Source organism: Rattus norvegicus, chromosome 14 (genome assembly GCF_036323735.1).
Source record: "Rattus norvegicus strain BN/NHsdMcwi chromosome 14, GRCr8, whole genome shotgun sequence".
In the NCBI taxonomy this organism is placed as follows: Eukaryota; Metazoa; Chordata; class Mammalia; order Rodentia; family Muridae; genus Rattus; species Rattus norvegicus.
This window is the reverse complement of record NC_086032.1, coordinates 14316904-14326363: the sequence shown is the minus strand read 5'-3', so window position 1 is coordinate 14326363 and position 9460 is coordinate 14316904. Positions and strand designations below refer to the sequence as shown.

At 41.6% G+C, this 9460-nt stretch overlaps 1 protein-coding gene across 3 annotated transcripts; it reads left to right on the top strand.

The window, feature by feature from the left end:
• The first annotated feature begins 6592 nt into the window (after positions 1-6592).
• On the top strand, positions 6593-9220 carry Pramef8l1 (PRAME family member 8 like 1). Of its 3 annotated transcripts, none has more exons than NM_001109329.1 (3): positions 6593-6879; positions 7310-7903; positions 8653-9220. In NM_001109329.1, exons 1-3 carry the CDS (start codon positions 6593-6595, stop codon positions 9218-9220), a joined length of 1449 nt encoding a protein of 482 aa, NP_001102799.1. The 3 variants fall into 3 exon arrangements, with proteins under 3 accessions (NP_001102799.1, XP_063129572.1, XP_006250778.1); XM_063273502.1 differs by having other exon boundaries at positions 7310-7430; positions 8653-8787; XM_006250716.1 differs by lacking the exon at positions 7310-7903.
• Positions 9221-9460: the final 240 nt, after the last annotated feature.

The following is a 9460-nucleotide window of genomic DNA, read 5'->3' as shown; positions in this document are numbered from 1 at the left end:
GCATCTCCCTCAAATCATCACCTTAAGTCTCAGGGAATCCCGTAGAAGAGAACAAAGAAAGAAGTTTAGAGAAGAGGGGACTGCAGACACCAAGGAAGCCAGGCCTTCTTAAACACAGGAGAACTAATACACATATGAACTCAGAGAAACTGAGATAGCTTTCTCAGGGCCCATGTAGGTCTATACCACATGGGGTGCCATTGTTGAGAAAAGAAAGTGGACACAAACTCCCATCCCAAACAGAGAAACTATTGATAAGAATTTGCAAATGAAAAATTGGTTCTCTCAAATGGAGTCTCCCTAAGGGTTCAAAACTAACTCTTACAGGCAGGATTAATGCCCAAGAGTACATGTCAATACAAAGTGAACTCAGAGGTCTCTTTGGAGTTCCTATGTCTCATAATGTTTGCCAGGCCTTTTGTTTTCGGGAGGATTGTTTTTGTTCTTTAATTTAATTCATTTTAATTTAATCAAATTTTTAACTTATTCATCTTACAACCCAGTCACTGCTCCCCTCTCACATTCCTTCCCCATACCTCCTTTACTACTCCTCTTGATAGGATGGGAGCTCCTTTGGTATCCCCATACCTTGGTACTTCAAGTATTTTCAAGGTTATGCATATCCTTTCCCACTGTGGCCAGACAAAGCAGTCCAGCTATAAGAACATATTCTATATACAGCCAATAGCTTTTGAAGTAGCCTCTACTCCAATCCTTAGGGGACCCACTTGAGGGCCAAGCTGCATGTGTCCTACATCTGTGTGGGGAGGCCTATGTCCAACCAATGTATATTTTTTGTCTGGTGATTGATTCTCTGAGATCCCCAAAGGACCCAGTTAATTGACTCTGCTGGACTTTCTATAGAGTCCTTATCCCCTTCAGTTTCTTTGCTTATATTTTGGCTACCAATTTGGTGTTTTTACTGGATTCTTGTGTGCTTGTGAAACTGTTCTGCATCGATATTTATTCCTCATCACTCTTCTTTGGATTTCTCCTCTATCTCTTTTTCCTTCTTTTTCTTTTTTATCAGATATATTCCTTTATTTACAGTTCAAATAGTATTTCCTTTCCCAGTTTCCTGGCCATAAACCCCATTCCCTCCCTCTCCCCCATAGGAGTGTTCCTCCCCATCCTTATAGCCAACCCCTCCCCAGATATTCCCCTCCCTGCAGGTCCAACCTTGGCAGGAGCATGGGTTTCCTCTTCCACTGTTGTCCGAATAAGTCTATTCTCTGCTACATATGCAGTTGGGGTCCTGGGTCAGTCCATGTATAGTCTTTTGGTAGTGGTTTATTCTCCGAGTGCTCTGGATGGTGGTCATTGTTGTTTTTATGGGGTTGCAAGCCCCTTCAGCTCTTTCAATTCTTCCTCTATTTCCCCCAGAGGGGTCCTGTTCTCAATTCAGAGGTTTGCTACTAGCATTCACCTCTGTATTTGAAATCCGCTGGAAGTGACTCTCAGGGGAGATCTATATCCGTTCCCTTTAGTATGCAACTTTTTAGCTTCATCAATCTTATCTAGTTTTGGTGGCTGTATGTATATGGGCCACATGTGGGGCAGGCTCTGAATGGCCATTCCTTCAGTCTCTGCTCTAAACTTTGCCTCCATATCTGCTCCTATGGGTATTTTTGTTCCCTCTTGTAAGAAGGAGTGGGAGCATCCACATTTTTGTCATCCTTCTTTTTGAGCTTCCTGTGGTCTGTGGATTGTATCTTGGGTAATTCGAGCATATGGGCTAATATCCACTTATCAATGAGTGCATACCAAGTGTGTTATCCTGTGATTGGATTACCTCACTCAGGATGATATTTTCTAGTTCCATCCATCTGCCTATGAATTTCATTAAGTCATCATTTTTGATAGTTGAGTAGTACTCCATTGTGTAGATGTACCACATTTTTTGAATCCATTCTTTGGTTGAAGGGTGTCTGGGTTCCTTCCAGCTTCTGGCTATTACAAATCAGGCTGCCATGAACATAGTGGAGTATGTGTCTTTGTTGAATATTGTAGCATCTTTTGGGTATATGCCCAGGAGTAGTAGAGCAGGGTCCTCAGGTAGTGGAATATCCAATTTTCTGAGGAACCCCCAGACTGATTTCCAGGATCGTTGAACCAGTTTGTAGTCCCACCAACAATGGAGGATCATTTCTCTTTCTCCACATCCTCACCAGCATCTGCTGTTGCCTGAGATTTTATTTCAGCCATTCTGACTGGTGTGAGGTGAAATCTCAAGGTTAATTTGATTTGCATTTCCCTGATGACTAAGGATGTTGAACATTTCTTTAGGTGCTTTTTGGCCATTCGATATTCCTCAGCTGAGAATGTTATGTTTAGCTCAGTACCCCATTTTTAATAGGCTTATTTGGCTCTCTGGAGACAAACTTCTTGTCCTCTATCTCTTTATTTTGTCATATTCAACATGTTTCTTTTCGTTCTATTTTCATATGATCCTTTATTTGTTCGTTTGATTTTCATTTCTTTGTTTGTTTGATTATTTTCTTGTTGAGAAATGATTTCTCTAAGTACCTCTGGCTGTCCTGGAAATCACTTTGTAGATCAGGCCAGACCAGCTCATAGAGATCTATCAACCTGCCTCTTCCTGCTAAGTACTAGGATTAAAGGTGTGCTCCACCACACCTGGCTCCATTTTTGGTATTGTTTAACTATCTGTTTGTTTTTTTAGGAGAGAAAGAAAGGGTGTGGATTGAGATGGAAGAGAAGTTGGAGTGGATCCCAGAGAGGTTGGGGGTGGAAAAGACATAATCAGAATATACCATTATGTAAAAAACCTATTGTCAATAAATAAAAGACACAAAGCAGGGGAAGGGGGAGATGACTAAGCAGTCAAGAGCACTAACTGCTTTTACAGAGAACCATAGGTCATTTTCCCACATTCACAAGATGCTCCCAAATATCTGTAACACCTAACAACTGACGACCATAAGACATATACAGTACTGCATGGCGCAAAGATTAATAGCTTAAATATTATGTAAATCTGATTTTGAATTTCTATATGATTTATTATCTTTTATTTTACAGGCATTAGTGTGTTACCTCCATGTATGTTTGTCTGAAGGTGTTAGGTTATCTGGATCTGGAATCATAAGACAGTTGTGAGCCATCACTTTTGTGCTGGGAATGAACGCAAGTCCTCTGGAAGCACAGCCAATGCTCATAACTGGTTAGTCATCTCTTCAGCCCCTATTATATGAACCTTAAGAAGAAAACCCAAAAGGATCAGATCAACAAATTGTCTAGAGACGGTGCTGCCAAGAATGGAAGGTAGACAGGTTTAAAGCTCACAGTATACAAGGAGTCAGAAACAGGATAATATGTAATTCGAGTTTACCCTGTGTTATAGACTTGAAGTATTTTACCTAGCCATCAATAAATATTATGTATGGGGGTTAAGAACAAGGGAAAAATCTAAATATTCAGTCTTGAAAGTGAGATATTACAGGTGTACAAACGCTGAGTGTCATTGGCACCCCAGATTACGGGAGAGCAAGCAACATGCAAAGGGCCAATGGACCATTAAAGATAACCAGACTATTCTGCTATTCTATATGGTTCTCAAGCCCGAAATCCACAAACATCTATGCCAAGTTATTTCACCAATCAGGAATTAGGGTTAGGGGAAATCCTTAAGAATGTGTCTTTGTGTGTCTCCATCTCTTCCCAGAGCTAGGGCTATTCCAGAGCCCTGGGATACTAAATATATCTTCAGAGATCTGGTCTGCCAGGTGTACCCTCCCTCCTAAGCTGAGAGCCCACAGGTGGGACCTCACTTTCTCTCCATTGACTGACCAAGGAGAGACAGGCAAGAGTACCTGGGGCTCAGGAGCTGCAAGGCACCCTTGTACAGGACTATTCCGGTCTCCGTCTGTGCCCAGGGCTGGGACTGTCCCACATCTTTGAGACTCAAAACCTCAAATAGCTGCTCCTCCAGGAGCGCTCTCACTCAGAAGATCACAGGTTCACAGGCCCACAGGAGGGACAAGCTACAGTCAGGGACAGTATGATCAACTAACGTCAGCAATAACCTGGGACACCCAGTATATTGGGAAATCTACCAACTTAGTCCACACCTACTACCCTAGGAAAATGTTAATGGAAGCACGCCATGCTTCTACCCTTTGAGGAGATGCTGCTGTGGATTATTGAAAACACATCCAATTCAGTCCTGGATCTCCAGAATATATTTCTAACTCTTAAAAACTGTTTGTCTCAAATACAGTGAAAATAATGTCTATGAATTATTTAATTTCTATTATCAGCAACAGGTTGAACCCTGAATTGACTCAAAATCAGACTTTTTTTGTCATATGAATAAAATTCTCCCAAGTACAGTGATTCACACCAGTAATCCTAGCAGGAAGAAGTATGCTGAGGCAGGATGATTGCTAGAACTTAAATATCTAAAACAACCTTAGCTTAAGATCAAGACCCAGTCTCATCATACAAAACTCAAAACTATGTAATAAGTAAGCAAATCAAAAAATCTAAATATTAAGTGATGTGTTGTTAATCAACAAGTGAAATGTTTGAGGGGCAGGGTTGTGTGGAGGTATTCTCACACAGAGTTCTGATTCAATCAATGAAGCGGTTGGAAGTTATGTATAGAAACCAAAGGGTGGAGCTTAACCAACTAATGCAATTCCAGTTTAGGTTTAGAGGCGTGGCTGCAACAGGGAGGGACAGGCAGAGAGGTATATAAAGGCTTCAGTGGAGCCAGAGAAACTATTCAGAGACCTGGAGCCTGGATAGCTGCCTGGTATCCCTGGGACGGAGAGACCACTGTGCAGTGCCCAGAACTGGTATGTAATTGGTTTCCCTTGCGTCATGCAGTTCCATGTAGACCTATAGACTCCAAGATATGAGAACACGTTTTAATTTTTGTTTCTTCAGATGAATCCATCGAAGACCTTGGATTTAATTCCAAATCAAAGTTTAGCTTCATCTCAAACATCTATTTTAGCCTGTTGATTTCATTATTGTTGTTGATTTCTGAAAAGAAGTATTTCTATGTTATTCAAGTCCTCCGAGAAATGGCCATGTGGCACTGGGTAGGCTGGATCTCAAAATCCTCCTGACTCAGCAGCCTTCTCAGGGCTAAGTATCTAGCATAGTCCCTCATATTTCCATTCTCACAAATGCTTGTTGTGTTTGTTTTTGTGAGACGCTGGCTCATACTGGAGACGTGGATACCATGTGTCTCTGATCTTCTTTAACTCACAATACCTAGAAATATACTTGCGAGTTACTCAAATGTCTTACCTTAGGCTTTGCCATTCATCCTTTTAACATTGCTTTGTTTTTTGATATGGTCTGCTTTTGGGAACAAGGAATTTTAAATTTTAAGAGCCCATTGTTGTCATCCTTCTTAGTTGGAATTCAATTTTGATCCATAACAGGAGGGGGTTTTTTTGTTTCTTTTATTGTTTGTTTGCTTACTTGTTTGTTTCACTTTTACTCTGTTGTTTGTTTGATTTTTCCTTTTTCCTTCTTTCTGTTTTTTTTTTTTTTGATGATTTTATTGATTTACATTACAGAAGATATCCCACTTCTTGGTCTCCCATCCACAATTCCCCTCCCAATCTCCCTCCTCTTTGACTCTAAAAGGTGCTTCCCCATCCACCCACTGACTTCTCACTCACCCCTTTAACATCCCCCTTCCCTAGGGCAACAAGCCTCCACAGGAACAAGCACCTCCCCTCCCATTGATGCCAGATAAGGCAAAGTTTGATACAAATTTATCTGGAACATGAATCCACCCATAGTTTTTGGTTGGTGGTTATTCTGTTGGAGCTCTGCGTAGCCTAGTTAGTTGATATTGCTGCTGTTCTTATGGGGTTGCAAGCTGATTCAACTCCTTCAGTTCTTCCCTATCTCTCCCATGGAGATCCCCAAGTTCAGTCAAATTGGTTGCCTGTGACTGACTGCAATTATCTGAGATAAGTACTGACAGAGCCTCTCAGATGACAGCCAAGCCAGGCTGTCTGTAAGCACATCTTGACATCAGGAATAGTGTCAGGGTTAGATGTCCTTTAATGGGATGGACCCCAAGGTAGGTGGTCTCTGGATGGCCTTTTCTTCAGTCTCTACTCCAATTTTAATCCTTGTTTTTCCTTTAGACAGGAATAATTCTAGGTTAAACATTTTCAGATGGGTTACTTGCACTATCATTCAACTGGGAGCCTTGCCTATCCACCAGTGGTGGTCTTTTGAGGTTTGATCTTCCCCCTGTTTGTTATTTAAACTACTGTCATACACATTGGGTCCTGGATGTCTCCCCCATTTTTCTATCTCTCTTCCATTTTTAAAAAGGAAGTGTCACACTTAAAACATTTTGACTGGAAAATTATTTACCCATTTGAGTGATTGAACATGTTGCCAGTGTGGGAGTCTGTCTTTACATGACCAGTTTAGGATAAAGAGGTAAAATGATGTCTCTACCATTGCCAGAGCAATAACTCAGAAGCTTCATCACTCTGTTGTGATTGTAAGGAAGTTTTATAAACTTTTTTCTTGAAAGTGCATTCTTTTCTGACTCCTTCCCCAGGAGCTTTCTGACTGGAGACCTCAGAAGATGAGTTTTCAGACCCCACCCACACTCCAGAAGCTGGCAAGGCAAACTCTGCTGAGAAATGAGGCTGTGGCCATGTCCTGTGTGGGGGAGCTGCCTATTGTGCTCTTCCCAGCACTGTTCAAGGAGGCATTCGAGGGCAGACACATCAACCTCGTGAAGGAAATGGTGGCAGCTTGGCCTTTCCCCTGTCTCCCTGTGGGGGCATTGATGAAGACACCTAATGCAGAAACCTTGCAGGCTGTGCTAGATGGAGTAGACATGCGACTGACAAGAAAGTTTCACCCCAGGTAAGGAATAACTAAGTACAGTATAAGAGAGCACATGGACTACACAGTAGAGATTGTCAAGGTGGAAGTGGATCAGCATTTTTTTATTGTATCATCATGCAGTGATACATGGTTCTTGAAAGCAATTTATTTGTCCTAAGGATAGTTGAATATGGATTATAATTGAATATGGGCTAGAGTAAATGTAGCCTCACAGTAGAATGAGCCTATACCTAGCATTACCACAAATTAATTAAAAATAAGGTTTACCTTAGTGAAAGAAAAGTAATCAAGTGCACACAAGTCTGGGAAATGATCTGGAGCATGCCTGAGTACAGTTTGAATATCAGGTGCTTAAACAACATACATCTTAATAGGGGAGAGATGAGTTTAGATATATGTAGTAAAAGCTGATTCAGAGTCTCATGACATTCATATATTTCATCAACAGGAGGATAAAACTACAGGTCCTTGATCTGAGAAATGTGAAGCATGCCTTCTGGAACACATGGACTGGAGCAGAGGACTGCAGCTGTTCAGCAGAGAACTTGGAGGAAAAGCAAGTAGTGAAGGTCTTTCCTAGATATGCACTGAGGCGGCAACGTGTGAAAGTCATAACTGAACTGTCCATCTTTTCCTGCCTCGAAGAACAACAAGCATGCTTCTTAAAGTGGGCCCAAGAAAGAATGGGCTCCCTATATTTCTGCTGTACAAAGATGAAGATCTGGGATTTGCCAGTCTGTGTTATCAGAGAGATCTTGAATGTTTTTGATCCACAGCATATCACAGAATTAGAACTGCATACTGAATGGACCCTGTTAGAGCTGGAACATTTTGCTCCCTACTTTGGACAGATGAGAAATCTTCGCAAAGTCTTCCTGGAACCCTTCCACAAGGTGACCTTGTCTAATAGAAATGAAACAAGGGACAGAGAAGCCAAGTGTATCAAGAAGTTTATATCTCAGTTTTCAAAATTCAATTGTCTCCAGCATCTCTGCATGTTCTGCACCCATTTTCTTAGAGATCATATGAATCAAGTCCTAGGGTAAGTAAGAGTGAAGAGGTAGTTCAGCTACCAAAGCAAATCTGTCTCTCTTATCTTAAGCATTATTGGTGTATTATGCCAGCAGACACTAGGAACAAATATTCAGGTACACATAAGACTCAGTATTTATGTCCTATTTTCATGTATACTGAGTGGCACCAGGTAAATTTTACAAGTGAAATCCATGTTTCAAATGAGCACTCATAAATTAAAGAATTGACTTGGAGTTAAGATGGCTAGTAAGAATGGGTTGAAATTCTTCCAGGTATCATAGCCAGGAGCATATGGTAAACCTGAGCTATATGCTCAGATTTGAGAGAACAACTTTCTATCTTCCCCCAATTCCCATGGATAAAACATTGAGAGCCCAAGTAGCACTGAGTGCTTGGGACAGAGGGTACAGCTTGGGCTGCTAATGAGAGCAAGGATGAATTCAGAAGGAATGAAAGAATCCAGATTCAGTGAACACACAGAAAATATTGATCAAGATGCTTTCTTGGGATGGAAGTTCTTCTGTATGCTTTGTGGACTTATGAGCTGATCTGGTTTTCAGTTTGAGAGTGAAGTCACTACATGAACTGTGGGGTGGGCCTGACAGAGCAATTTCCAACAGGAAGCATCACAAATGATGTCCTTGATCATTTAGTCAAACTGACCGTGGGGCACCTGATTCCTTCTACCACTCTGTAGATTCCATCCCATCCTCTTCAACACCATTAGCCAGAACTAACCCCCTGCTCTATCCCTAGGTGCCTGATGACTCCTTTGGAAACTCTCTCAGTTACTTGCTGTGTAATTTCACAGAACGACTTGGATTCCTTCTCCTGCTGTCTGAGCCTCTTTCACCTAAAACATCTGGATTTGAGAGGAGTGGTTTTACATGATTTGGATGTTATGCCTCTGAGAGTTCTCCTAGAGAAAGTGGCAGACACTCTTGAGACTCTGGATTTGCAGTGGTGTAGGATGAAGAACTCTCAGCTTTATGCCCTCCTACCTGCCCTCAGACATTGCTCTCAGCTCACCACAGTCAAGTTCTACAGCAACAAATTCTCCATGCCCATTCTGAAGGACCTGTTGCAGCACACAGCCAACTGGAGCAAGGTGAACGTGGAACAATACCCTGCCCCTCAGGAGTGCTATGATGACTCCTCTCAAGTTTCTGTAGAAAGATTTTCCCAACTTTGTCATGAGCTCATGGATACACACAGGGCAATAAGGCAGCCCAAGAACATCTCCTTTGCTACAGAAATCTGTTATACATGTGGTGAGCGCTGTGTCTATCACAATGGGCCCAGGCTTTGTTGTTGCTTGCAGTAAATTGTGAAGTAGAACTTCTGTGTTTCAGTAAAAAACAGGCTTGGGTTAAATGGTTCCAGAATGTAAAGTCACTTGTATTACATGAGTGCAGCAAACTTCAGTGTGGAATTGGCATGTATAAAATAAAAGTTTTCTCAATACTTCTTTCCTTGTCCTTTTCCTTGGCTACATTTGCAACCCACTTTTGTCTCTGATCAGTTAAATGCACTAAACCTTTAAACTAAAGTAGCAACAGACACA

Coding starts and splice junctions, on each gene's coding strand:
- Pramef8l1 (NM_001109329.1), top strand. CDS start 6,593: ATGAGTTTTCAGACCCCACCCACACTCCAGAAGCTGGCAAGGCAAACT. Junction 6,880..7,309: donor ACAAGAAAGTTTCACCCCAG/GTAAGGAATAAC, acceptor TTTCATCAACAG/GAGGATAAAACTACAGGTCC. Junction 7,904..8,652: donor CATATGAATCAAGTCCTAGG/GTAAGTAAGAGT, acceptor CTCTATCCCTAG/GTGCCTGATGACTCCTTTGG.